Source organism: Larus michahellis, chromosome 6 (assembly GCF_964199755.1).
Source record: "Larus michahellis chromosome 6, bLarMic1.1, whole genome shotgun sequence".
Lineage (NCBI taxonomy): Eukaryota > Metazoa > Chordata > Aves > Charadriiformes > Laridae > Larus > Larus michahellis.
The window spans coordinates 11,914,500-11,942,259 of record NC_133901.1 but is presented as its reverse complement, the minus strand read 5'-3'; the positions used below and the strand labels follow the sequence as shown (position 1 = coordinate 11,942,259).

The following is a 27,760-nucleotide window of genomic DNA, read 5'->3' as shown; positions in this document are numbered from 1 at the left end:
ATGCTGGTGAATGACAACACTCTTGCAAAAGGCCTGGCAGAGGTCTCAGAGAAAATATTCTGAAGGTTTTGAAAAGGATACTCCTTGAAGTTTTAGCAGTTTCATAACAATGCCTTTGCCTGGGGAAAACAAAGTATCTAGAAAATAACAGCAGCTACAGCTGACAGTTCCTCCCTTTGCCCCCCAAATGTTGACACTTCAGTTCCCTTGATTCCTACTACTCCCTAACACCCTCCTCCTCCCTGGACACCAACACACTCTAAATCAACAAAGAGTAACAAGAAATCAGAAAAGTAAGACATACCAATGGAAAAATTGTTGTTTTACCAGTTCTCATGGCTATGGCATTAACAAACATTTCAACTCAAAGACAAGAAGTCCACAATTCAATAGCCACCTCGGGCAATCAGAATTTACACAGGACAACCACACATAGGTGCTTCCAGTCCCTGGCACTGGTGCTCTATAGTCACACACACACCCCAACAGAAACAGAACTGCGTAAAAGCTTTCTTTTGCAAAACAAAAGACAAGCAGCTTCTCTGGTTTCTTTTAGAGAGAAAACTAAGTTTTCAGCACGCTATTGAAACACACTAATAAAAACAGGAGAAGCAGGCATTTCATTTCATGTACATTCCTTTTCTGACAGTGCCAGCAGCATAGGTCACTCCTGAAATTTGACTTCACTCCATTGCCTGTGTTCTCCCACTGGCTTTCAGCAGTGAGTGCTTGTAAGAGTGAGGAAATGCTGAAGCCGTACAGAACAGTCTCCCTCCTTCTGTTCCACTCTTGACGGTTCCATGTGTTACATTCCAACGTTGGGGATACTTCATAGGACCCAACCACAAGATCTCACTGCCATCCAACCAACCGCCCTCTGTTCCACCGCACAGCACTGCCGTAATTCAGATTGGCCATTTTCAATTAAATAGTGCAGTATTCCACGTGTCTCTTCCTCTTCAGGTTCTGAATGCATCCAGCGTCTTGTACAACAGCACAACAGCATAATAATTAGTATTCAAAAATTCCCTAAAACATTTTGAAACGTGAATTAACTTTGGCAGAGAAAACTGCTCCAAATGGAGCTTATGGAAACAATATACATTAATGAGAAAAAAAAATCACCCATGTGACTGGGGAAGTCAAGAGATACGCACAAATTATGTGCGTATATATTACCACAGAAATTATGCCATTTCTTCTGACCCACTATACCAACCCTTTTTAGAGGGATGAGAAAGGACACATTATAGGTGATTTTATTTGATTTATGTAAACACAAGTAGAACAATCAGATAGTGCTAAAATAGAAAAAGCCTCAAGAAAACCACTGGAAGTCTGGAATAGAAAGGAGATGAAGAATAAACAAACTATGGCCTGTAACTAAAAGGACAGAGTACCCGAAATGCCGCAGTTTTTCAGAGAAGTCCTTCAAAAGGCTTGATTGCTATCCTTACTGTTTGAATTCTCTCTCTTCACTCACACTTTCCTCTCAGGACATTCTGTACAGCAGAACAAGTGTTACAGACCACTGAGCGCAGCTTGGAAAAGTCAAAGGCGGGCAGACCTTAACCTCTGTAAGCAAGGAAGATGTCTACAGTGGTGACTCGCACTCCCTGTACTATATTATTTGTTTTACAGTATCACTGCAACCATCTTCTTTCTTTCTTTTTTTTTTTTTTTTAAGCTCAATATCCAACAAACATCCAACTGTATTCTGCGTGCACATCCTTTTCTCTCTCTCCTTTTCTCCAGTTCCCACTACCAATAATTGTCAGTCCATGGACCAACTTCCACTGAATTCAGGAAAACGGACATCCCAAAATATATAAGTTCCTCTACATTTTTAATAATATTCATTTCTTAGAAGAGAGATTCTTAATTTCTCTCCCCCATGCAGTGTCCTATTAAAGTACGGCTACAGGAAAAACAAAATTATTAGACACCAAAGCAGCCATGTAAGAGTGAATCAAAAGAAAACAGCGTTCAAAAAATTCTACTGCTTGAAGCAGTGCTTACTCTCGAGCACAGTTTTAAACACAAATCATTGTGTTTACTCTCTCACCTAACGCTTTTTGATGCTACAGCGTAGCGAGCCTAACTTAGCAGAAACTATTTTAGAAGACAGATCAGCAGACAGCTAAATAGCAACATTTGGATGGGGAAATCAACCTCATGTTTGTACAAGAAAGTCAAGTTCCACAAACCTACAGGAGTTCTCCAAAAGATCTCCCTTACCCACACACCAATGGACTCTACTTGATAAAGTCTGCTTTCATTTCCAAGAGACATTTAACAAGATTCTTCCCAAAAGGCTCTTAAAGAAATTAGGCTGCCATGGCAATAAAAGGCCTTGCATGGATAGGTTATCGGGGTAAAAGAGAGGAAACAAGAAACAAAACAAACGGTTGTTTCTGACAATAGAGTAAGGCCACCAGTGAAGCCCCACAGGAATACAAGCTGGAGCCCAAATTGTCTGAGACATGCTTACATCTGGAGGAGGTGAATTCTGACAATTTGCTGCTGACACCAAGTTATTCATGGTAAGGCAGACAGAACCAGCCACAAGGAACGAACACAGGCTACAGACAGCAAAGCTGGAAGAGGGAATTTGGTAAAGATAAGAGAGTTACCCACAGGAACCCCAGCTTTACACACACAGTGACGGGCTCCACGCTGAACATCATCACCCAGGCCAAGCGCACACAGCTGAATCTCCCACCTGAAGAAGGAAGGGTCTCAATCTCCAGAACCATTTTTCCCCCAAAATATTCTTGCCACTGACCTTGCATCACCTCTAGCAACACCTTACTCTCATGGCCTGGTTCAATTCATTCACCTGGCAGAAAAATACCCCTCCCAAGCAGATAGGTTTTGACAGGTAGGGAATTCCACCAGCTCAGGGAAAGGTCAAGCCAGCAGCAGCACGAGCACAAAGGAAAGGGAAGAACCTTGCAGCTGTGGAGAAAGAGATTCCTCTCAGCTATGGCAGGCTGGCAGATCTGCTCAATCATCTTGTGCAATTCCACTGGCAGGAACAGGCTCTTGTGGTCCTAGTGAACATATCTAAGAAAATAACAATGCAAAACCGGCATATCTATCACTCATTTAAGATGGAATTCATTACCCATTTGCAAATGAAGTTTTATTTTCCGCTTATGAACACTGACACATTGGTATCTTCCTGGTCCTTGGGGATTCCAACCCTAAAAAGGAGAAAGAAACCCTCATGTGGGGGAGAGCAAACAGATTTGCAGCTTGTCATTTGATTTTTGTTTCAAAAAAAACCCAAACAAATATCACCGCATGCTTTGCTCTAGTATATAAATAAATGCATCCAAGATCAATTGTTCTGTTTTTTATTATTTTATTGTAGAAGAATATTTGACATTTAGAAATATTTCTGACACACAGTTCTATTCCTATGTAACTCTAAAAAAAAAAATATATATTTTTTCCTATGAGTTGAACAATCTCTCAACACTGTTTTCACTCGGCTAACTTGCCAATATAATACAAGTCTGCTATACGGAGAGTTACAGAGTATAGCCTCATTAGATTTATTTATAGACTAAATAGCAAGTATTCTGCTGAAATTCTGCACAGCAAGGAACACAGCTGGCTGGATGTTGCCTCATGCTGCTTTGTAGTAAAACATCACTTTTGGGAACCACCTGAAACAACCTGCCTTTCAGCTGAGGGAGGACATGCTTAAGAATTCAACCTCTTGCTCTTAATTCTGCAATAAATGATTAATAACTGAGTGGAACTCAGGATACACTCCCACATCAAGCCCGTGTGTCTAATAATGCTGGCAACCATAGCTGAGAGGCCTGTCCCACCAAACGACGTCGTGCAAGCAATGGTTTTTTGTGTGTTTAAAGACCGAGACTGCAAATCCACCCTGGGCAGGACGAGCATCACAACCATGGAATGAGCGTTTGGCAGCTTGTAGCTAGCCAGGGCTCTCCATCTTCGGGTACGTACAGAGCAGCACGCATCAAAGTCAGATGCCTGAAGGGGTGAAAAAGCTTGTATTTGTGCCATTCATATACCAAATAGGGAATTACCTGTTATTTATAAATGGGCATTTTCTTCCAAAATAAGGTGGCTTTGAGATTGTGTAATATGAAAGCAGAGTTACTGAATTTATCAAGTTGATAAATCCAACCTACAGTTGAAAACAGGATACGCGTGATACAGCTTGGGCTCAGTAAAGATACCCTGATGAATCTATGGTCCAAGGCATCCTGCTATCTCAAGCACACTCTTATTGTTAAAAAGCGTTTTCCAAAACGCTAAAATGCCTGCAGAGATGCAAATGAGGAAAGGCTCCAAAACTATCAAAACCAGGAGCATGGTTCTGCCCAACGTTAGCGGAAGGACCCGAGTTACAAGGTCAACTGGTAAAATCATTACCAACATTCAGACATCCAATAGGACATGTCAGAAATTAGCAAGTAGCTACAAAATCAGAACTAAGGAAAAGATTCCCTCTGCACCTCCTTTTCTTCAGCTCTTTCAGCCAGCTGAAGGTGATATCTACCTTAAAAAAAATTAATGTGGACCTTCCCAAAACAACACTTGTATTTGGAAGCATATTTTCCGACTGAAAAGTTGCAACAGAGGGTCATAATATGTTCTCTCAACCTCATATTTTCTAGAGGAAAGAAGAAATGTGTCTTTGTATTCTGATCACACATTCAACACCCAAACCAACTAAGTTAAATCAGTTTGGAAAAGCAAAATATTGCTAAGAATAAAACATATCTCTACACACCCTGGATGGAAACAACAAAACCATTATATGCTGGTGAACTCAAACTTTGTAGGATTTCTCCTCCTCTTCCAAGAAAGAACACCAAGTCTACTCCTTTCTATTTTTAGCCAAGTGAGCAAACACAGTGGCACTGCAGGCAAGAGAGGATGGCAATCCGCAACAGGAGAGTTTCAGAGCTCCATGTTATAAATTTGAGCAACTTTTAAAAAAATCATGAACTATCTTACAGATTTTGGTTGCCATTTTAAGTCCTGAAGGCAGCACACCAGATTTTAGATACGACACATCCTTATTGTGGCACCAGACTTCAGCATCACCTTCTGGTTTTGACTCCAAGCGCCAGAAGCCAGAGCCTCATCCCAACACTTGGGCACTTCAAGGCGCAGAATAGAGAGAGCCAGATCTCCGGGAGGCCGACCATCCATTCAATAGCACTGCATCCGAATTTAGTCTTTAACATCCCTGCACAACTGAAGTGGCCAACGCGACAAGTTTGCTGCTTTCAGTATGTCCTCTGTTAACTACAGAACTGGCACTCTCAAGTTTTCATCAGGGTATTCGAGTCTTTTGTGCATTTGACCAGAAAACAATTTACAGATGTTACGATAAAGACATGTTCTTATCCCAGTAAAAGGGCTTTTCTTAGAAAGTAATCACAATTAAACATTTTTCTCCTGCTGCATCTTACATTTCTATGGGCTCACTTGCCTACTAAAATGATATTTAAAATTCCAGTATTTAGCCACCTTACTTCAGGGCAAGTCTTTTCAACGAAGGGAAAGAAAGGAGGGAATCCAAAGTCACCAATGCAAACTTGAGGTACATGTTCTTCTTTAGAAGAGGGTTCTTTCGAATCAAAAATATTCGCCTGTTGAGTTTCTGAACATCCCAAGTAACTCATTCTGTCAATGTCTCCAAATATTTATGTTCAAATAAAAATATATATATGTTCAAAAGCCTTCTCAGCTATCAAAAGGTGCACTGCGGTTTCAGTAGATGTCACACAAAAACTTGCACAGTACAAAGGGCAGGCTAGGGACAGAAACAGCAGCTGAAAAGCTTGGAGACCCCAGTCACAAAGCTCTAACACCAGTGTTTCAGCTGCTCTCACAACTTCTGCCCACAGCACATCGTGTGTGGACATTTGGCCCTAAATGCTGCCTCTCACTGTGGATTTATCAACTTCAGCACGTTTGTTAAACGTTAGGAAGCACCAGACACCGTGAGGTGCCAACTGCCACATGCTCCAGTCCTTAAACGCAGGGTTTGTAGGAGAGGTGCTTTGAACCTTCGCAGCTGACACTAACTGTTCATTCAGCTGCAGAAAAGTACCATTTTCCACTACCCCTTCCAACTGCCGTAAATCCACAAGCATGTCCGTCAGAAGTAGCAACCAAGAATTTCAACTGAGCACTCTCTGTTGAGCAGCCAGTAAAAATTACATCCTCTCAGATGAATCATAACCCTGGAGTGAGCCCCTCCACTCCTGCTCACCAGGAAATCCTGCTGCATCACGGGTTGGCATGCCGTTTCAAAAACCTCTGCACCCACTACGTGTGCTTTCTCAGGCTGTCCACCAAAAATTCATCACAGTTGAGTCACAAAGAAAGAAAGAAAGAATAAACCGGCTTCTAGTTCCATAAAAGTCAGAGCTTCTTCTCATAGTCAGGACACCTTTTGACAGGCAACCTATCTACTGCCTTATGGCCCAGCGATTTCCTCATGGATCGATGGATTATACCATAGAAATGCTCATCGAATGACCTTGCTATCTACAGATGAACAAAAAACCTCACCAGACAAGGCAAAACTGCTTTGGATCCAGGAAATTTGGACTAATCCTTCTCCCATACCACCCTTATCACTAATGTAATAACATGGAAAAGTTAAGCAAGTCTTAAGATGTCTGAATCCAGACATTAATGTCACCCATCACGCAAAGCACATGACACAATTTAAGAACAGTTGCGTTAGTGGTGTGATCTGGAGAAGGCTTTTTGTTCCTCAACAACTTAATAAACACTATTACTGGACTAATTCTATAGAGCTACAAGTAGCACAAAGTTGTGCGGAATGCAACTGAAATAACCAATACTTAGAAAGCAGCTCAATTTCATTTAATTAAACTCACACCACTTTACCAGAAACTAATTTTTTTCACACTGATATTGGCATTCACATCCCTTTAAGTTGCTCTACGGATACCACAACCACCTTTTTCTCCCAAGCCATGTTTCACCCCAACCACTGCCGCTTGTGCTCCCCACTCCCCCACAGGAAGACACAGAAAGCCCAGTGTGGCTGCCCAGCGTGGGCCAGTCACCAAGACACCAGCACCCATCGCAGAAGTCTTCCCACCAAGCAGAACCCTTGCTATTTTTACTGTCCGACATCTCCAGACCCCAACTTGGCACTTCTACCTCTTTCCAGCACCTCCCAGCACCGGCCGGAAGGCATTACCCACAACCCGGCGTCTCCCCACAGCCATGCTTCCCCGCTCCCAGGACCACCAGCCTGCCACCGCCTCACCACCCTGCTTCTCCCACCCCAACGGTGGGGGAGACACCACCGCTACCTGACAGGCCTCTGTGCCCCCCCTCCGCAGGCCAAGGAGCGGCGTCTCGCCCCCGGGCCAAGCCAGGCCAGGCGGGCTGCCCGCCCCATAGCTGCCCCCTCGCCCCGGGGGCCACCGCACCACCAACTCGGGGATAAGCACCAGGAGCAGCGGGCCGAGGGGCTGCAGCCCCCCCCTCCCTTCCCCGGCCCTGGACCCCAGCCAGACCCGGCGGGCGCTGAGGCGGACCAGCGGCTCCCGCCGCCCTCCCCCGGGGCCGGGCCCAGGCGGCGGGTCGGGCCGGGCCGGGCCGAACCGGTGTGTGTCCCCCACCACCATCATCCCGCAACTTTCCCTCCCCGCGGCCACCGGCACCGACTCCGCCGCCGTGCCCGGGCCGGCCGATGGCCGCCGCCGCCAGCGTGCCCCGCACGGCGGAAGCGCCACCCCCGCTCCGCCCGAGCATCCCCCGCCGCCCCCGCCGGCCTGGGCCCGCGCAGCGGGGAGCGCCGCCGCCCGCCCGGAGCGGGGCGCAGGCCCGGCAGCGGGAGAGGCCGCCGAGCTCGGCCCGGCGCCCCCGGCAGCCCCGGCGGGGACAATGAGATGGCGGCGAAGAGCGCCGCGCCCGGGGGACCCGTTGCTCCGGCAGGAGCCGCCCCGCCCCGCGCCGCCTCCTCTTCCCTCCCCTCCCCTTCTCCTCTCTCCTCGCACGGGCAGCGCCCGCTCCCGGCCCGGCCGCCGCGGAGACCGAGCGAGCGAACGAGCGGCCCCGGCCCGCTGCCCCCGCCCCTCGCGCCTCCATCTTGGATCGGCGCCTCAGCGCCCTCCCTCCCCTCCCTCCCTCCCTCCCCCGGGCGCCCCGCTCACCTGGCCGCGCCGCTGCCGGGCCGGGCAACCCCGTGAGCCCGCGGAGCGGCTGGGCGCGGCGGGGTCCGGGCGGGTGGCGGGCCGGGGCCGGGGCGGCGGCGGCGGCGCCGGCGGGGGCCGCGCTCAGCGGAGCCGCAATCCTAAACCGCCATCTGGCGGCATTTCCCACCCGCCAATGGCGCAGCCTCCGCCGCGCGCCGGACGCGCAGCGCCCCCTGGCGGCCGGACGCCGGCACTGACCGCCCGCCCGCCCGCCGCCGCCGCCGCCGCCGCCGCCAAGCGGGTGAGGGGGGGGGCACGCGGGCGCCGCAAACGTCTTTCGCGCGAAAACGCCGCGCATGCGCCCGCTCCCCCCCCGCCGCTGTGAGGGGGCGGGGCGTCGCCATGGTGACGGGAAACCGTTGGGGGGGGAGGAGGAGGAAACGGTGAGGAGGGCGTCTGTCGCGACAGAACGGGCCGGGCTGCGATACGTGAGGCGGCGGCGCCTCGCCAGGCCCCATCGCCTGGGCCGGGGTGGCGATGCGGCCCGTGGGCTGAGGGAGTGAGGGGGCCGGGGGCCTCCCGGCCATGGGAGAGGCGGGGAGCGGCCGCTGAGGGCCGGTGAGGCGGCGGCGGCGGCCCGAGGCGGGCGGGTATTCCGGCACCGGTAAGTGTTCAGGGCGAGGCTGGCAGCGAGGGGCGAGGGAAGGGGCCCGGGGGGCGGCGGAGGCCCCTCTTCCAGCCCGCCGAGGCGGCAGCTCTGCCCCGGCCGCCCCGCGGAGCCGCTGCTCCCTCCGGCGGCTTCTTTTAACCCCCGCTGGCCGTGATCTCCTTCGGCGTGCCCTGCTCCCTCTGCCGGGTGTCCGCTTTCCGGTGGGGCTGTCGCGATAGTTGCCATCGCAACTTGTCGCCATCCTCTCCGCGCAGCTCCCGTGTCCCGCCCGGCTGTCCCCTCCTTGTACAGCCCGGCTTGCTGCCCGGCCTGGCGGGCTATGCAGTTTGGTGGGAGAAGACCAAAAGCAGTAAGCTTTAAATAAATCTTAGCCTGTAATCTGTGCTAGTACACCTGAACTTGTGCTCTTTTTCAGCCCATTATAATGTACCATATAAGGCCTTATGTCTAGCCAAGCTGTCTTCTTATGCTGTAGGAGACTATATTTAAGTGTTGATGTGTTTTCTGTTCTTTTTCCCTTGCCTGGAATTCCAGTCTTGTTCCGATCAGGGTTTTGGGAACGGGAAGTTTGCAGGCAAAGCGGCTCTTCATCTAGAGTCGGTCAATGCAAGTATTGCTGCTGCAGAGGGAGTAGTTGCAGCAGGGAACAGACGCGAATGGAGAAATTAGAGAAGAGTATTTTTTGATGGAACCACACGTGTTTGGAGCACTTTATACAGCAAGAGAGTAGGTCAGTGAAAGCAAGGGAAATTAAAGGTGTCACATACAATCCTAGTGAAATTGCGTGCGGCAGCTTCAGCGAGCTAGCTTTTTCTAAGGTATATCACTAGCACAAGTACGGCTTGTGTTTTGGGTAGCAAAATATTACCAGGAGCATTCTGACAATTAGTTGGGCTTATGTGTAGGGTTTATATTTGAATTCTGCGAAGGGTGTACTGGTTCTTCCCTCAGGCAGTGCTGTTGGACGTGACGCAAGTAATTTGAAGACATGGGATACCGGTTTGTTGGTTTGTGTGTAATGTTTGCTCTTGTGCCTAAGCACTAAAGACTCCTTTCACATAATTGCTCTTTCATTTTCCTAAATAACTTTTATTATTCATTAAATTTTAATAAAGACTTGAGTTTCTCTGCATATATATTTAATAAAATTGATTTATATAGTCAGACCATCTGGCTAAAAAGATAAAGGTACTCAGATTTTCCAGTGTGCACCTTATCAAACAGTTTAAAAGCATAGCAGAAATGTAGGCTGTTTCAGTGATACCAACATTTAATCGCCTGCTGTGCACCTTATGTTGCCTTTTCTTCCCCCTGGTTCACGTTGTTTTACACTAGTCAGACATGACGAGCGTAGATCCTGTGGCGTGTGCGGTTACCGGAACTATCAAGCGCCAAAGAATCGCCAGCAAGGTTATGATGGCTTAATGGAGAAGGTGCTGAAACAGGAATTTAGGGGATTTTCCTGCACCTGGTAAGGAATCAAAAGAAAAACCTGCGTTGTGAGAAGTCAGGGCACTGTGCAGGGAAGTTCTTAGTGAGGGTGGCACAAGTTCAGTCAGTTACATGGGATTGTAGGGATGGAGCGGGTCTTTCATATGTATAATATTTAGGGAAAATTGTCAGTCTGTAGTTCTCCTATCGAGATTGCTTACAGACCTCTGGTAGTCTCAGTCTAACCCGGTCAGGATGCGGGGGATTTTCCACAGACGAGGCGAAGGAACTGCGAGGCCTCCTTTTAGAGCACGAGGATACCTGACTTCGTAAGGACTGTAATTGCCATGGCTGCAAATCTTTTGTAATAACATTTCAGTCGGCTGACTGATTTTGAGGAAATCTGGGAGAGGAAGAGAGTATTTTTCTGTGAGCTTATTGAAAATTGGTGGTTGGAATCATGAGTGACACCTCAAAACCTTGATTCTTTCCGGCACGGCTCAGCCTTTCCCCCAGCCCCTCCAGTAAGTGAAGTGGTATATGATCACCGATTTCTACCTTACTAATTAGCATATGTGTAGTGACTGAGGGGGAGCGGGGAAGTGATTGTTTGTTTTTTTCTTTTAAAAGAAATCATGGTGTGTATTCTGTTAATGATTTGTGACATTTATTGAATCCATTGTGATTATTTGTTTACCCATGAGAAACGGTGTTCACTCTTTAGCAGTCGGCAGTTTCCATGGGCTGGTAATTTAAATGGGTGTCTGGGGTTGTCATTTGGATTGTGAATGTTTGGTTTGTTATATAGCATGAGAATTTTGCACAGTGCTTCATCTTCAGCCTTGTATTAAACCTGATTCAAAACCAAATCATGCTTTTTATAGAAAATGCAAATAAACCGGCTTATGTTTCCAGATATGAAGAAAAATAAAAATTTCATGTGACCTCCACAAAAGGCACTAAGGCAGAAAGAGAAGTACATTTTCTGCATGGACTGTGCTGATTTCAATTTATTTTAAATTTGTGTCTGGGACAAACAATGGATTTGGGATATACACCAATCTCAGTATCCATAGAACTTCTCGCTGGTTAAGAAAAGCAAGGTCACCAAAGAGTACAAATAAATCTACTGTGTGAGAGTCGGCATAACATTTGTCATGTACTCAATATTTAGTGGAGAAAATTAAATCTTGTTTTAAACGCTCTTGTTATTTTTTCTTTGTTACTTCTCATCTCCTGCTTTTCTTGTTTCTTCCAACTGTTAGCATTCTTAGTGCTGAAGAATACTGGAGGGAATACGGAGTCGGTATAGGACAGCCATTTTGAGCTACATGCTTATGATCTATTGTTTTCCTCCAGAGAGATCTCTGAATACATTACACTGGTCCAGTGCTCCATTTGCAACTGCATTTTATCTCTTTTCTATACCTTTTTCTATATTTGTTGGAAGAAAATGTAATCTAAATTCAGGAAGCAAGCAAGTTAACCATTGTATGCTAATGGTAAAAAATTTGTTATTTTGGTTTTGTTTTCATGAACGAGTAGTTGCAGCGTGTACTCAGCCGTTTCTGAGCAAAATGACTGATTTTATACAGGCTAGATCCACTGTCACTCTTGTAACGCCTGTTGTGCACCTTTTGTCTTCTTTTCCTCCCACTTATGTTATTCCCAATCCATATATTGTGCCTTAAATCAAGAAGATCTTAAATTTTTTTAAGATGTGGGGACAGCAAGGCAGAATTGTGAATTTAGAACACAATGAAAATGCTAGGTAGGAAGAGCTGTGCTTGTGAGAAGCCCTACCTTCCTGGACTCATTCAGTGCATTTTGCATTTGCATGTTAAAAGGATCAAATTAACAACTTACTTGAAGGAAAAGTGCAAGTAGCAGGTGAGACTGGGTCAGATTTCTGGTAGGGTGTTTTTAAATGTTTGATGGATTGTTCAAACTGCCCACTAGTGCAGCTGTTACTCGTCTCTTGCCCTCTTTATTTACTCTCCTTGGCGTTTCAGCTGTTTCTTCGGAAGTTTCTTGCAATATTCAAACTGTACGTTAATGGGCACTGTGGAGTATTCCTCCAACACTTAGTGGCGTACTGAGTGGGCTTTGTTTTTTCAGCTGAGCTCTGCTGAAAATGGGTTGGCAGCAGAAACGTGAGCAGGGGGAGTGCCAACACAAGGTCTCCTGAGCAGACAAAGGTGTTTCTTGTCCTCAGACCCTCTCAGTTCTACCAATCATATCTCAGGGCCGGGAGCGTAGTCTGCCAAAGCAGGAGTAAGGTGGTGCCCCAGGATCCCTCGCTTACTAGTGCAGGTCCAGACTGGTCCAGCTACTTTCCTCCAGAGCCAGGACTGCGTGCCTGCCCTTCTCTCCACTCCCAGCAATAATGTCCCATTCTTATGTAAATTATTTTTGCCAGGAGACACAGGCAGTGCTTGGCTGTCAGGGATGGAGAAAATGCAAAGGCTGAACCTGGCCACAACATTTTTAAAGTGTGGAGCTACTGCATGTTGAGCCCGATTGTCCACTCAGCTGTGGTCTTGCACCTTCAGGACCCACTCGCTCTGGTGCTTTGGTACTCCTTACGGAGCACAACTGCAGGGTTGTCCGTACCAGGGCTGGGCTCGGCTCCTGGGGGTGGATGGCTGGACCAGGGAGGATGGATCCTCCTGCACATCCTCTCCTCCGCAGCACTGGTGAGGCAGGACGGTGGGGACGGGATGGTGAATTTTCTTGTTATTAAGCTGTAGAAACCTTACACTCACAAAACCACCCCTTCTTTGGATTAGTTCCATCAATAGTTCTGAGAAGTGGCTGAGGAGTGCTTTTAGCAAGATTACACTGATTGTTTTCTCTCCATCTCAAGTTTTCTGGGTTTTGTGGTGGTGTGTTTTTCATAATGATGCACCAGGGTTGCCAGTTCCCGAGGAGCATAGCCTCAAAGTGCTTCTCAAATTTTCAACTTTGAAAAACAAGCAGAATATTTCATGCTTCCCTTTGGTATTACTTTCTGTGCTGAGATGATTGTAACCTTTCCTATTTGATATCTGAGAGCATCTACTGTTTCTGTTTAGACACCCAGACAAAGATGTAGATGACTGAGAGGTGTTTTCCCCTTCTGCCTTGGGATAAAGTCTCTCGGTAGCAGGTAAGGTCTGCACGTGTTTATTTTCTGGGGCAGACAGAAGGCGGGGAAGGTTGCATTTCTCCTGCTGACATTTCATTTGGAAGGGCTCTTTGCGCAGATGGCGGAGGGCACTGCGGGAACAAAGTGATTTCGATGGCATCCCCGTGCTTGAATTAAACTGCCCTGGTGCTGTGACACTGGGCCTGGGGACAGTGATGGCATACTCAACGGAGAGCTGGCGAGCTCCCTGAGGGCAGGCTGCACGTGCCAGCGATGGTGGAGACCAAGCAGTGTTTGTGTTGGTGAAGAACAAATCTGTTGCAAAATCACTCACTGGAAATAAAAGGATGTGAAAAGACAAAGGAATTTTTAACACTTCCAAAGTATTGTTCAAAAATTTGTTGTTTATTCATATGCTAACTATGCTGACTTCTCAGGGATACTCCCTATTTCCCTGTGTTCCTCTCTGTCAGTTTAGAAACAAAGCTTTCATCTCCTCCAGCCAAATTTCTTCCGTAATCTTGTAACATTAGCAAGCAATTAACAATGAGTATAATTCATAATTACAGGGTATTTACTGTCCCAAAAGCTTAGCAAGAGAACTTTCTCATTAGAATAAGAATATGCTAGAATGCATTATATGTACTATACATAATGAGAATGTAATTTTCAAAAATTAGTGACTAAAGTGAAGTGCCATGGTTAACTTTTAAGGAGTTAACCTTAATGGTCCGACTGTCAAAGGTATTTAGCAGTAACTCAGAGGAAAATTAAAGCAAAACCAAGAACAGTCTACTAGTACTTGGACTTGGTTGATAAAAATAGCTTGTGAACACCAACAGCATTTACATACTAATGAATCTCTCGCTATTAATTAAATAACAGTGCATCTCCATTTTTTTCTTAAGGCCAGGACATTTCTCCAAGGAAATGGATACATCTTCCCAAAAATACCCAGTCAAAAAGCGAGTGAAAATTCATCCCAACACAGTAACAGTGAAATATACTTCTCATTATCCCCAGCCAGGGGAAGAGGGATATGAGGATGTTCATGAAGATACTGGAGTATTTACGGAGGATAATCCTAAGAAAAGACTACTTAATGATGGGAAAAAGAGAGAAAGGCCCTTTTTTGGTACCGTAGACACCAAGCTTCAGCCAGCACAACTGCCAAGACCCGATGAGATTGGACAATCCCAGCATTTTCCTGAAGGAAATATACTGCAGTCAAGGAAAACGTGGGTAGTCCTTTTTGGATCTGCTGTGGCTCACGGATGTGTGGCTCTAATTACAAGATTAATTTCTGATCGTTCCAAAGTGCCATCCCTAGAGTTAATTTTCATCCGTTCAGTCTTACAGGTGCTGTCCGTTACTGTTGTGTGTTATTACCATGAGCCTCCCTTTGGCCCCAAAGGCTACAGGCTCCGGCTCTTCTTCTATGGGGTCTGCAATGTTATCTCTATTACCTGTGCTTATACCTCCTTCGCTATAGTTCCCCCCAGCAATGGGACCATTATGTGGAGGGCCACCACTACAGTGTTCAGTGCCATTTTGGCTTTCTTACTCATAGATGAAGGAATGGCTTACATAGACATAATTACTGTAGTTGGCAGCGTGTTTGGTGTTTGTCTGGTCATGATCCCCAACATTGTTAAGGAGGAAAACTCTCTGCTGAGCACCTGGAAGGAAGCTTTTGGCTATACCATGACCGTTATGGCAGGTTTGACCACTGCTCTCTCCATGATAGTCTATAGGTCAATCAAAGATAACATCAGCATGTGGACGGCACTGTTCACCTTCAGTTGGACAGGAACGGTGTGGGGAGCGTCCACCATGTTCTTACTTCAAGAACCAATCGTCCCACTGGATGGAGAAACCTGGAGCTATCTCCTCGCCATCTGCCTGTGCTCCACGGCAGCCTTCCTGGGGGTCTACTATGCCCTGAGCAAGTTTCACCCCGCTTTGGTCAGCACCGTCCAACACCTGGAGATAGTCATCGCCATGGTCCTGCAGCTTGTCGTGTTGCGTATCTTCCCAGGTGCTTATGATCTGGTCGGGGGAGCGGTTATTTTGGTTAGTGTTTTTTTCCTTGCGTGTTATAAACTGTCCTGGAAGAATTTAGGAAGACAAGATTATCAGGAGATTGTGGATTCTTCCATTAAATGAATTGCGGTTTTGCGATCTGATTCTGGCTATGTGACCATGTGAAAGTAACATATTTCAACTCTGTTGTGTTCTAGCATAGTGGCCAGGTCTTCTCTCTACTGTTTAAATTCACAGCTGATGTAGCAGTGTATTTCCAGATTTCAAGACAGGTGAATTTGTTCCAGTGTGTGCAACCACTGACATTTTGTCACATGAGAAAAAGCTATTCGTCTCCAGCAGGTAGGAAGCCCGGGCTGGCCCACAGCAGTGCAGGCCAAGTCACGGGCATGTTCTCCCTCACTTTCCCTGGACAAGGCAATACAGAGACAGAGGGATTCACTAGTGACTCTCATTCCTGTGCACTGTGGTAGTAGGAAAATGAACAGTAAAACCATTAAAATGATCAACCTCAATATCAATATTCATATCCTCTGTAACACTTCTTATGCTTTGGCTGTGTCATGGTTTGGGCCATATTCTAAATGAAGTAATGCTAATACTTCTGTGGTTAAAACTTGCATTTCCTGTGTGTATACAGAATAAGTCAGTAAAGCTTTTTGTGCTTTGTGGTTATGTTTGTCTGAATTGATGCAGGAAGTCCAGACCTCCTGTGAGGGAGAGCAAGCCCCAAAAATTGGATTTCCAGTTGTGCCACAGCCGTGAAAGAAAGGTCCGCAAGAACTATAAAGTCCATGCTAGATAAAAGATCTACCCCTGAAGCAGAGAAATATTCTTTTTATGGAACCACTTTTTCTAGCAGAGATTTCAACTATTATGCAAGGGAGAAAGAGAAGAAAAAGAAAAGACTGCATTTGAGATTGAGGTATGAGCAGCAGCTTTAACGCTGAACATCCTGACAGGCAGCCAGTGACTTTAAGTCAGTGTGCTTGGGTCCTAACACTTCCGTTAGAGATCAAATTTACAAAAAGCCCCGGGGTTTTATGGTTGCAAATAGTATTCCTGGCTGTGCTAATGTATGGCTAGTAAAGAGAAAGACCAACATCTAAGAATCTGTGTCCACAGGCTCCATAGCAACCAGGACCAGCAAGCACCTCCCCACTCCAGCAGACTGTGCCTCTGTTCTGGGACATGAGCATTTTCTGAGGGAAAAGATAGAGCTCAGATGACCCCAACCAGTCCAGCTTCCCCATGGAAAACACCGCGGAAAATACATTTTACTCGGGAAAAGGCCACAGCAGCAGCAATCGCTTTTATTCCTATCAATTCTCAGGGAAACCAGGTTCCCTGACACCAGTCAGCCTGGACGGCAACGCGCCTAAGCCGTGTGACACTTGTGTCCAACCGCCTGGGCCATGCAGGGAAGACACATTTCCTTGGGTGCTGGCACAGTTAGGGCTGCCGTGACAACTCTGTTTCCTTTAGGAGCACGTGGAGCCGGCAACAGGAGCTCTGCCCACTGTAGGAAGGACAGGAGGAAGGGGAGCAGGTAATGCAACACAGGGCTGGGAAAGCCGTGCCCAGCACCTTCCCAGATAAAAACCCTTTTGGTAGCTTAGGGCCTTGGCAGGGGCAGCATCCCAGCCCAGCATCTTGCTGTGTTTCTGTCAACTCCTCGTTTCCCTCTGGGGCAGACGGTCTTTCCTCCTCTGAGGGATAAGACAGCGGGAGAGCTTCTGCTGTGGAAAGCAATCAGGACAAAAGGCTCCATCTCCTATGGCTTCCACACCTGTTATGCTCCAGAGGGAGCTGAGGTTTGACACTCCGTCATGCCAACATGCACATACATGCCAGCTGGATACATGCTGGCAAGCGAGGAGCACCCGGCAGCAAGACTCCTCGAATGCCCACACCATGCAGTGGGGACAACAGAGTCTTGAGCGAGCTCTTGATAAGCTGCCCCCGCCCCAAAGCAGCGAAGCCCCCTCCTCAGCACAGCTCCCTGCTGCCTCCAGCGCCAACAGTTGGACTTGATTAATCATTTTAAAGGTCTCTTCCAGCCATAACGATTCTCTGATTCTCTGCTTGAGCCGCACGTGCTGCAGAGCCGTTCCAGCCCCACCCGCATCCCTGTGAGCACAAGCTGATACACGGCCAAGCAGATTGAAGAGCACACTGCTGCCAAAACGGGTGATCCCACTTCCTCCTGCCACCAACAGCCGCCACTTCCCCAATGTCTGATCCACGATCACAAACTGCAGCCTGGCTCAGTTCAACTTAGGGATCCAACATCTGAGCCCAAACTGACAGTGGCAGCCAGCGCCCAGGGACCAAGCAGGGCACAGTCCCATCCCGAGAACCTGGGTGAAGGCTGGGAATGGCGACTCCCGGTGCCTACGGGGCTTGGTCCTGGTCCAGCTGCGCCACAGCCTGCACCAGGTCCTGCACAACCAGGTCCACGTCTGCTCGGGTGGTATCTCGCCCCACGCTCAGCCGCAAGGCATTCTGTGCCACGTTGTAGGGGATCCCACAGCTGAGCAGAATGGAGGAGGGCCTGAAACAGACACAGGGGTGAGCGGGTTTAACTCGAAAGCCAAGGAAGCACATGCATCACCAGACAGCTACACCATGCCATAAGAGGCACCACATCTGCAGATGCACTCCAGGCAAGCCTGCTCGCTTTCCAAAGGCACCTGCTGGGCTTGTTGCCCTATGGTGGATCTGGCTCTTCCCCATCAAGGAGGAATCGTTCCTGGGTCCCCATGGGTTGGCAGCTCTGCCAAGTCTACAGGGCATTGCTCTAGACCAGGCCAAAAGCACCTGCTGTCCCCACGGACCCCCAAAGGAGGCTGCTGGACTCAAATTGGGCTTGAGCAGATGAGCCAGGCACACAGGATGTAAGGCAGACTCTCTTCTGGCAGTGCCAGGCATTGAAGAGCTGGATCACCAGAGCCACGAGGGACAAAGTCCTTCCCAGCAGCAGTCAAGCATTCCAGCTGTGTCTCCTGCAATAACCTCCTTCACAGCCCTTTGGCCCCTCTGGAAAGCTCTGTACCCTCTTTGCCCCAGGTGACACTGCCCATAGCCACCCACGGTCCCCTTCCCTGTCCTGTTTCCCTTCCTCCCACCCGCTCTGGGAAGATGCCCTGGACCTTGCAAAGCCGGCTGCTTACCGATCCCCTTTCTCAGAGTGGCAGGCAGCACCGACGCTGGCGAGAAGCGTCTTGCAGGAAGACAGCACCCTTCGCCCTGCAGCACACGCGAGCACAGGTCTCCCAGCGCCCAGGCTCTCCCTGAGGGCTGCTGCCTGCCTCATCTCCCTGCCCAAGCCACAGCCCGGCCTCTAGCTGCAGGGTGCTGAGCGGGACAGGTGCCTGGCTCCATGGGCACCTTCACAGGACAACAGTGGGGTAAGAGCTACCTTGAAGGCCTGGGCCCAGGATGGAGACGTTAGAGGTGTTGCAGAGTCTCTTGGAGCCTGTAAAGTGGCTGTTGAAGTGGATCCTCTGCTTCCCAAAGGAGGCCTGGAGAAATCAGAGGGCTGTGAACCGCTCTGGGATCGTCAGCAGCCCTGTCCTGATGAGGACGTGGCAGGGCCAGAGGGACATACCCACCCTGGCTCCGGGCCCTGCACTCCGTGGGCTGAGACCCCAGGAGAGGAGAGACAAACAGGAACCAGGTCTGCTCACCTCCAGCCTGGCCTCCAGGTAATCCCGAACATCCCGCATATGAGCCTCGTAGGCCTCACAGTTCTTGCTTACTAACTCTGCAGCCTGAAGAGAGGAAAACCCAGATGGGTTCCGTCCGACACCTCCCTCCCTGTGCGGCACCCTGGCATGTGAGTCCAGCCTGGGAACAGCCTCCACAATTGCCAGGTCCCCAGTGTCCCCCAGCAGCCTCTCAGTGCCTTGCAGCCACGTGAGCTGCGTGACTGCTCGCTGCCAGGGCTGCAAACCCTGCAGTGAGTGCTCTGAAGCACCTCCTTTGACTGGCACCAGAAAGCCCCATCTCCTTTCCCAGTAGTTCACCTGCCCTCCCGCACCCTGAGTTTGTCACTTTGAATGACCAGGGACCGCAGGTGGCTGTCTCTGTGCTGGCTCCACCAGGCAGCACCCCCAGGGACCATCACCTACTCACCTGGCCGAGGCCGGCAATCATTGGGGTGTTCTCCGTGCTGGAAGGGAAGAGGGAGCAGTGAGTTATCATTTCTCCAGACAGACGTTCCCCTGCATGGGACCCCTCGGCGCTGGCAGGGGGTCCTGGACCCCTCTCTGAGGTGGTTGGGAAGGGGGCAGTTCCACCCTGCAGTTCCTCCCACCGCAAAGCCTGCGCCAGAGGTTTCCCCAGTTCCCACGCACAGATCCATCTCCCCCACCGGGCTGCCTGCCCCAGGGCTGGCAGGTGGTAGAGCTGCCAGCTCAGTTCAGACTGAGTAGCCACGTGTGGTTTGGCCACCAGCCCAAGACCCAGCTCTCCTAGCCACCACTCAGCCGCCTTACCCTGGACGGAAATTCCTCTCCTGTCCCCCTCCAAAGAGCATGGGGTGCAGCGGGGTGGTGGTGCCGGGGCCACGCACGTACAGCGCACCAATCCGTGGGCCGTAGAACTGCGGGGAGAAACAGCCATGGTCACCCTGGGGACACTGCCAGGTGCCCGCTTCCTTGCTTCTCCCAAATCTGAGTGCCCTCCAGTGCTGACCCCTGCCCATCTCACAGGCACAGGCTGCTGCAGAGCTGTCCCTGCCCTTGTCCTCCTCCTGCTCCCCCTTCCAAACAGGTCCCCCTGACTTGCAGGAGCCTTGTCGCCCAGCTGAAGACTATCTTCAGAGCACCATCCAGCAAGAGAACTTTGGCCACTGATAAGGTATCAAGCTGTGGGGGCACCCAAAGTCTCCCTGGCAACCCAACAGAGATGTCTTAGAGGGTGAACACCAGCTGGGCTGTGTGATCAGGGCCATACCTTGTGTCCCACGATGGTGAGGTAGTCCACACCCAGCTCCTGCACGTCCACACGCCCCTTGCCAATCATCTGCGCCGCGTCCGTGTGCACCAGGATTCTGGGCAGCCCTTTCGCCTCTCTCCGCTGATTGAGGGCACGGACGCGCTGGCTCAGCTCTGCAACAGGCTGGCGAGAGAGAAGAGGGTCTGCATTCCACGGGACCATTTGCTCACCCTTATCAAGCACCTTTTAGCGACGATGTCCCCACTCTGTCCCACCTGCTGCCCACAGACTCACCATGATGACCCCAGTCTCGTTATTGGCCAACATGATGGAAACCAGGCAGGTGGTTGGCCGGACAGCAGCGAGGACATCATCCACCTCAGCCTGTCCGCTTCGTGGGGACACAGCCACAAAAGTGGCTTCTGCAAGCCAAGAAACAAGCCCTGAGGTTTGCTGGGAAGCCCGACGGCACCCAGGGGTGCCTGCGCCCCACTGAGCAGGCAGGAGAGCTGTGCGAGCAGCTGGCACACAGGCAGGGTGCACCACAGCTCTTGGGAGAGAATCACAGAACAGTTTGGGTTAGAAGGGAGCTTCAAAAGCCACCTAGTCTCACCCCCCTGCAATAAGCAGGGACATCTTCAACTAGATCAGGTTGCTCACAGCCCCATCTAACCTGGCCTGGAATGCAGGACGCTGACAGGGTAACGTACCCAGCTTGAGGGAATGGGGACACCATGGGGGGAGTCAGTGCCCTTTGCAAGGGGAAAAGGGGAACATCACACAGCAAGTGGGTCCCTGTCCTCCTCCACAAAATTGACAGCATGAAAAAGCCCCCCTCGCAAACCCCAGTCTGTGGCCAGACGTCCTTGACCTGTGGTCCCTCTGCTGCTCACCCGCCAGGCTCTCCTTCACCAGCTGCTCCAGCGGCAGGCGGATGGAGTCGTGCTCCACGCTTGACGTCACGATGTGCGGCGTCCCCCGGCCGCCCCCCGGCCTGGCCTGGCTTCCATGGAAGTGCCTGCAGGCAGTGTGGATCACCATGTTGTTGGCCTAGGGAGAGGAAAGCAGAGGGGAAAATGAAGACCCAGAGGGAGCACAGCGCCCTTTGTCCCCACCCTCCTCATCGCTGCATGCTTGTGAGGAGGTGGCAGGCAGGGCTGGCCAGGAAGGGGGATCAGTGCCCCGCAGAGAGATGGTGGCTGATCCCACCTCTGTGCCCCCTGAGGTAAAGACAATGTCCTCCGGCCGGCCTCCCACCATCCTCGCCAGGCTCTCCCGGGCACTGCTGATGAGCTCCTTCGCCTTCCTGCCTGCGGGATGAGACCTGGCAGCTCCACCATGGGCTGCTGTGGCCACTGGGCCCGGCCCTGGCAGCGGGGAGCCAACATGGTAGCTCCCCCAGGCCCCTACCTGCAGGGTGGGAGCTGCTGGCGTTGCCCCAGGCCTGACACATGGCGTCCCCCACGGCCTGGGCCACCTCGGGGGCCAGCGGGGTGGTGGCGTTGTAGTCCAGGTAGAGACTCCTGTGGGGAGCAGGGGACAGGTGAGGGGGGCCAGGGGGATGGGGAGGGGGGCGTGGGGAAGGGCGGGGCCTCACCCCTCTGCCACGTCGTGCCGCGCCTCCGATGGCTCCGTCCCGGTGCCCATCACTGCCGACCGCGTTGACGTCCCGCTGCCACTGCCGCCCTGGCACCGTGGGGCACAGGCGTGTGGGCGACCACAGCAGGACCAGGCAGCTGCCTGCCCTCCCGCCATGGTGCCACCAATCGGCGCCCTCCTGCCTGCCATCCCGCCACGGTGCCCACGAATCAGAGCCCTCCTGCCTGCCCCGCTGCCACAGGACCATCAATTGGCTCCCTCCTGGCTGCCCCAACGCTGCTGTGTCCTCCAATGAGCTCCTTCCTTCCTTCCCGGCATTCACCAATCAGCTCCCTCTCCCCTGCCCCACAATGATAACAGCCACCAATCAGCTCCCTCCTTCCTCCCTTCCCTGCCGCCATGACGCCCGCCCGCCCGCCAATCCGCTCCCCGCCGCCTGGGCACCGGCCAATCAGCTCCCGCCATCCTCACGACCCGCATCGCGCCCGCCCATTGGCCGGGGAATCCCGAGCCCACGGGGCTCCCATTGGCCCCCGGACAGGAGTCGCCCGCGGCGCAGCCAATCGGGCTCCGCCTGGGGTCCGCGCGGGACCCCTCTCCCCCCTCCCCCCTCCCCACCCGCCGCCGCGCGCTCACGCTCACGCGCCGCTCCCTCCTCCCCGCCCCGCCCGGCCAATCCCGGCGGCCGCTGCCGCCGCGCGGAGCGGAAGGGGCGGTGCGCGAGGCGGCGCGCGCTTCCGGCGCGCGCCATCGAGGGGGAGGAGCGGGGCGGGAGGGGGCGGCCGTTCCGGATAGAGGGCGGGTGCGAGCCGCCGCGGCGCTGCCCCTCTCCAAGATGGCGGCGGCAACCTCGGCCTGTTCCCCCCGCTCCTTCCTGCGCAGGCTCCGCAGACCCCCCTCCAAGATGGCGGTGAGCCCCGGGGAGGGGAGGGGCCGGGCCGGGCCGGGGGCAGGGCGCGCCAGGCTCCGCCGACCCCCGCCCGGGGCCCGCGGCCCGCAGGAGGCCTCAGGCGGGGCGGGCGGGCGGCGCCCGGGGCCTTCCCGGCACCGCGCCGTGACTCAGCGCCGCGGGGAGGGGGAGGCGGCCCCCACTCCTCACCCGCTCCCCCCTCGGTGGCGGCTCCGCAGCCCCCGGCGCGCCCCCGCCTCCGGGAGCCGACGACCCAGGGGAGGCCGAGGCGGCGGGAGGCCCGCGGGCCGGCCCGGGGCCTTGTGTCCTCGGCTGAGCGGGCCGGGCCTCGTGGTTACCCCGGCGCCCCCACCCCAGCCGGGGCGGCGGCGGGCGGCGGGGCCGACCGGCGGGTGAAGAGTCGCGGTGCTGCTGGGTCCGGCTCCCCCCGCCGCCTGCGCGGCCGGGAAAAGTGCCAGTCATGCTGCGGGGCTGGTCGGGCCTAGGCAAGGCCCATGAGTAATCCTCGGCCCGGGCCTCGGCGGCGCCGGCGGGGTCTCGGTCGAGGGGGCAGGGAGGGGTGGAGGGCAGCAGGAGGGCGAGCCGGTGCTTCGGGGCCGCTCCCGGGGAGGGCGCAAGGCCGGAGGAGACACGGGGGAGATGAGCTCGCCCGTTTTAGGCAGCCCCGTACCGGCGGAGGAGGAACCGTGCAGCGTTGCGGTGCAGCCGGTGTCGAGGCATGCCCGTCTTCGCGTGCCAGCGGTGAAGTCCGGTGCCCTAGGCGGTCTTGATTTACTGTAATTTACAATATGAAGTCCAAAACCCAATTAAAACCTGATTAACATAAACAAACACACCGTATTAGGCTTTAAGAACCGCAGAGAGGAGCAAGATAGTCTCGACATGCAGACGTTTAAATGGGTTGGGCTAATAGCAGCCATCCAACAGCAACAGAGTACACGATAAAATCCCACATCTTATTGGTCTGAGCATGTTTTCTCATCTGTTTATTTTTGCTGCAGAAAAAAAAATGCTTCGTTTGACGTACTACTTTTTTTTTTCCTTCCCCCCCTCATCTTTCAGATTATGTCATAACTACAAGATAAACGAGCAGTGATGGAATCACTGGATACCGAGGTGAGAGCACGGAAGACTCTGGGAACTGTTGAATATGTAGAGTCTTCGGGCTTCACCCAGGGAATACTGCCAACCAAGAAGGATGTGGTTCAGAACATGCTGTATTTGTTGCAGCCCAAAAGAGCTGGCCAGGCCCAGCGATCCAAAGAGGATGCGGCGCAGTTGCTCGCTGAGCACCTGCAGGAGCACTGGTTGGTTTGCAACTTGCACACCATCGCGACGCAAAATATAAAGAAACTTATCCTCAAAATGTACGAGGAGTTTACCAGATTGTATCAGACCAGAAAGCAGAGACAGAACCAGGCTTTTACCGAGCGAGCAGACAAATTCAATGAGAGTTCAGAGCAGCTCTTTGACGTATTTTGTACAGACACGCAGACAAGAAATAAACTGGAGGAATACAGTGGAATAAAAATGACTAGCATCGAGTGGAAATTTCTTGAAGATCAAAGAAGTGAAAGAAAAATGTACTATGAAGATTTCACAGACAAACAAGAATTGAAGATGATGGAAAGAAGACAAAAGATACAATGTCTGGAGCACTTCAGAAAACTCGCCAAGGAAGAGAAGGAAGGAAACAAAGCGAAGGAAATGAAATATAAAAGCGACGAGCAATCAGACGAAGGCACGAGCGTGGATGAATCCTACCCCACAGAGGAGGAGAACGGTGGGGCTCCGGCCTTTTCGCTGCGGGGCAGAAGGAAGCGCCGGTGCACCACGACTCCTGCGAGCGCCACCATGCCCCTGGAGTGCCAGCATATACGGATGAGCATCAGGAGAGTTAGGCCTGGGTTCTACGAGACTGTGGAGAAGGTCAAAAACTGCTAGCGCATGCTGCAGTCGGCAGGCAGAGCTGCTGGAGTACGAGGTGGCAATGCACACGTTAGGCAAGTTTGAAATCCCACCGTCAATTGGAAGCGATTGTTGTAGATCCCCAAGCCAGAGCTCAGGAACATCCTGCCTCCAGGGACGACGTGCCACTGGGACGACGACAACAGCGGCAAGGACTGAAACACGCGAATTTGGAAGGATAGGCAGTCAGCGGCTAATGATGCGACGGCTCAAACGTAGCAGATGATCTAAGGTTACGTAGCATATAAGCCTCTTCTTCCAAGGTCCTGCCTGCATCCGTGGGTTTTTGGAAGTCTCTCACCATTTCTGAGCCAGTGGTGGCCTAACAGTACGAAACAGGACTCAGATTTACTGCAGGGAAATAACTTGGACTTGTTGCTAGTAGAAAATTTGTCTGCTGAAAAGCCCTAACTCCCGCTGGTTTCGGTGGGGGTGAAAGGTGCTCGGCCCCTTTCAGCAGAATTCGGCACTTCTGCGAGGAAGGAGGCTGGTTTTCAGCTTGTATCACCCAGTCCCAGAGAGGCAGCCTGCGGTTTTGTGAAGGGATTGCTCTCTTGCTTGAGGAGGGGGAGAGAGAGATCAGGAGACGTTTGAGTGCTTTGGCTGTAAAAGTGTTGTTGACTCTGAATGTTTTATTCTAGATTCTATTTTAATGACGTTTCCTTGATCAGGATAAACCTTCCCACAATTGGATGAGTTTTAACACGAAGTCTAGGATCTGAGGCGTGAATCCTAAATGAAGTGATAATGTTTTATCTTTTCGGGGTGGGGGAAGGCAGGGGGAAGGATGCAAATTGTGTTATTTAGTTTTAAGATGGGAAGAATTTTATAAACTGTTATCCTGCCTTCTTAGGATATAGGGAAGAAAAACCCTTCCCAGGTGTGGGTAGCTGTGGTATTTACAGCAAAAGGCATCTGGATCTGGGCTTGCTTTTCCACCCCACGAGGTCCGTGCAGACCAGCAGGGTGGAAACGGTAGTTTTCCACTAGGAATTTGTTTGAACAAAGCGTAACCCTCTTGCCCACATACATCCTGAGCAGTGACGTGTCTGTGTTTTTTAGATACCCACAGTACAAGGGTATCTGCCATTTTTAGTTAGAGTTGCTTTACTGGTTTTTAAAGATGAGAGACTTGAACTTTCAGTGAAACCCAGTGCTGGAGATCTCCCTGGTGAGATTCCCAAACCTTGCCAGACTGCACTGGAAATTAAAACCCCCCAAGTCTCTATTTGTCCACAGAAGGTCTCTGGTAGAAAGAGCGCAAACTTGCCTGGTTTTCAAATTTACCTTTCAGTGTGAATGTTTGTTTCCCCACTCCAGTATCTCAGCTTTTCCCCTGTTTCTTTCCTCTCCGCCCTGCACATCGTTTTACTGACATTAACTCGTGCTGTTTCATTCTTTGGCTTTTGCTCCCTTTAACAATAAATGCATGTACGAATAATTTTGACAGTTCCTTTACTTTTGATGAATCAGTTCTTGGACTGCTTTGAAGTCCTATGCCAAAGGAGGAATGAAACGCAAATGAGCTGCTGGTCTGATTGGGACGCAGCAGAACTAACGAGCGCAAGAGGCGGCGGCCCTGGCCTTGCTGCTCGGGCAGGCTCCGGTGTCCCTCCCTCCGTCCCTCCGCCTACGGACAGATCCGTCCGGCTCCGAGCGATTCATCGCCTTCCCAGTGACCTTGCTCGTTAGTAATTGCTGGGATCTTTATTCTGTGTCTCTGAGAAGTTCTTCATGGTAAGTTGCTCCAAAATACTTAGTGAACTCGAGCGTATTCCGCATCACTCGCAGTGTTGTTGCAGGTTTAATAGCACGCACCCACGTTCTGCAACACCCTTCAGCCTCCGCTGCTTGAGAGTTCACGGCCCTCTCTCTCCTCCTCTCTCTGACGTGCTTCACTGACTTCCCCGTGCAAATTATGTCACGTTTAAACTATTTGCCTTCCAGCCCTGAGGTGCTGGACTTGAGCCTCTCACTGGGCTTTTACACCAGCAGCTCTGTTTCAGCAGGGAATATAGCCAAGCTCAGACCTCGCCGAAGTAGATTTATATTTTTTTTTTTTAATAACTGCTGTAAATCCCCCCCCCTTTGTATTACAAATATAGCTGACAGTATAAATGCTTGTGTGTAAAGCAAATCCACCAGGGTTGACTCGAAAATGGAACACAGCTGTATAGTACTTTATGATTTTTCAGGGATTCAGGGAATTTAAGGTTGTCGAATCTGACTTCCTGTGTACCACAGGGAATTACATTTCATTCAGAAGCCCCACACTCAGCCTACTACTTTCAGTTTAACTGACGTGTCTTATAGAAAGTCGAGCTGAAGACAACAGAGGTCTGCTGTCTTCCTCAGTTACACGCTTGGTGGTTTGTCACCATCGCTGTTTTAAAAAAAGAAAGCAAAAAAAAAAAAAAAGTCCGACCACCTTCTAGGCTGTGATTCTTTTCATGACATCTTGTACAGGCTGAGCAGTGTTTATCGCATTTAAATCATACTTGTTTGTTTTTTTTTTTCTTTTTAACTGGGTTTGACTGTGGATAGAGCCAAAGCCTGGCTCTGTTTCTGCTGCAACAGGGGGGGAAATTTCTAAATGATGTATTCTGATTACTCTTTTTTTTGGGACCATGGTGCCTTTTTAATCAGGACAGTAAATCTTGTCCCAGGATTCTGTACTTTTGTACGTTAACAGTTGTTGACTTTCCTTTTTTGGTGTGTCCCAAATAAATTAATATAACGTACTCCTGGGCTTTTGTTTCTTCTTTCTGAAGGGGGAGGAAAGAGGAAACTGAAGCTAAAATAAATCTTCTCTACCACTCCAGCTCTCCCTCCTGGGCTCTTGCAGGAGCAGCCGTGAAGCCTGCAGGTGGACCCGCTCTCACCCGGAC

At 51.0% G+C, this 27,760-nt stretch overlaps 4 protein-coding genes across 24 annotated transcripts in view; 2 read left to right on the top strand and 2 right to left on the bottom strand.

Annotated features, from left to right (window-relative positions):
* STAG1 (STAG1 cohesin complex component) overlaps positions 1 to 8,381 on the bottom strand; it is a 193,888-nt gene extending 185,507 nt beyond the window's left edge. For 2 of the 5 annotated variants that reach the window (XM_074591961.1, XM_074591964.1), the window contains exons 1-2: positions 8,202 to 8,340; positions 3,128 to 3,206 (exon numbers count right to left, since the gene is read on the bottom strand). The gene's annotated coding sequence lies outside the window, so the exon portion shown is untranslated. Of the gene's footprint in view, positions 1 to 3,127; positions 3,207 to 6,274; positions 6,413 to 8,201 lie in introns of those variants that run through there. The other 3 variants (XM_074591962.1, XM_074591965.1, XM_074591963.1) reach the window with 3 other exon arrangements.
* Positions 8,382 to 8,469: 88 nt separating this feature from the next.
* On the top strand, positions 8,470 to 16,125 carry SLC35G2 (solute carrier family 35 member G2). 5 transcript variants are annotated; one of them, XM_074591983.1, is made up of 3 exons: positions 8,470 to 8,626; positions 13,359 to 13,432; positions 14,320 to 16,125. In XM_074591983.1, exon 3 carries the CDS (start codon positions 14,342 to 14,344, stop codon positions 15,575 to 15,577), a length of 1,236 nt encoding a protein of 411 aa, XP_074448084.1. In that variant the 5' UTR covers positions 8,470 to 8,626; positions 13,359 to 13,432; positions 14,320 to 14,341; the 3' UTR covers positions 15,578 to 16,125. The 5 variants fall into 5 exon arrangements, with proteins under 5 accessions (XP_074448084.1, XP_074448083.1, XP_074448088.1 ...); XM_074591982.1 differs by having other exon boundaries at positions 8,605 to 8,847; XM_074591987.1 differs by lacking the exon at positions 8,470 to 8,626 and adding an exon at positions 8,818 to 9,202.
* A 150-nt stretch (positions 16,126 to 16,275) lies between these two features.
* Positions 16,276 to 22,732, bottom strand: SCLY (selenocysteine lyase). Of its 13 annotated transcripts, none has more exons than XM_074591978.1 (14): positions 22,631 to 22,732; positions 21,993 to 22,081; positions 21,806 to 21,918; positions 21,605 to 21,705; positions 21,289 to 21,445; positions 20,690 to 20,817; positions 20,414 to 20,578; positions 19,954 to 20,060; positions 19,592 to 19,628; positions 19,144 to 19,227; positions 18,876 to 18,978; positions 18,628 to 18,703; positions 17,815 to 18,008; positions 16,742 to 17,193 (listed from the first exon to the last, which is right to left on the bottom strand). In XM_074591978.1, exons 2-13 carry the CDS (start codon positions 22,040 to 22,042, stop codon positions 17,849 to 17,851), a joined length of 1,281 nt encoding a protein of 426 aa, XP_074448079.1. In that variant the 5' UTR covers positions 22,043 to 22,081; positions 22,631 to 22,732; the 3' UTR covers positions 16,742 to 17,193; positions 17,815 to 17,848. The 13 variants fall into 13 exon arrangements, with proteins under 13 accessions (XP_074448073.1, XP_074448077.1, XP_074448078.1 ...); XM_074591979.1 differs by having other exon boundaries at positions 16,752 to 16,973; positions 22,631 to 22,693; XM_074591976.1 differs by having other exon boundaries at positions 16,734 to 18,008; positions 22,637 to 22,695.
* LOC141744989 (uncharacterized) lies at positions 22,695 to 27,613 on the top strand. The gene is made up of 2 exons (XM_074591988.1): positions 22,695 to 22,904; positions 23,967 to 27,613. The coding sequence occupies exon 2, from the start codon at positions 24,000 to 24,002 to the stop codon at positions 24,846 to 24,848; it is 849 nt and encodes a 282-aa protein (XP_074448089.1). The 5' UTR covers positions 22,695 to 22,904; positions 23,967 to 23,999; the 3' UTR covers positions 24,849 to 27,613.
* Positions 27,614 to 27,760: the final 147 nt, after the last annotated feature.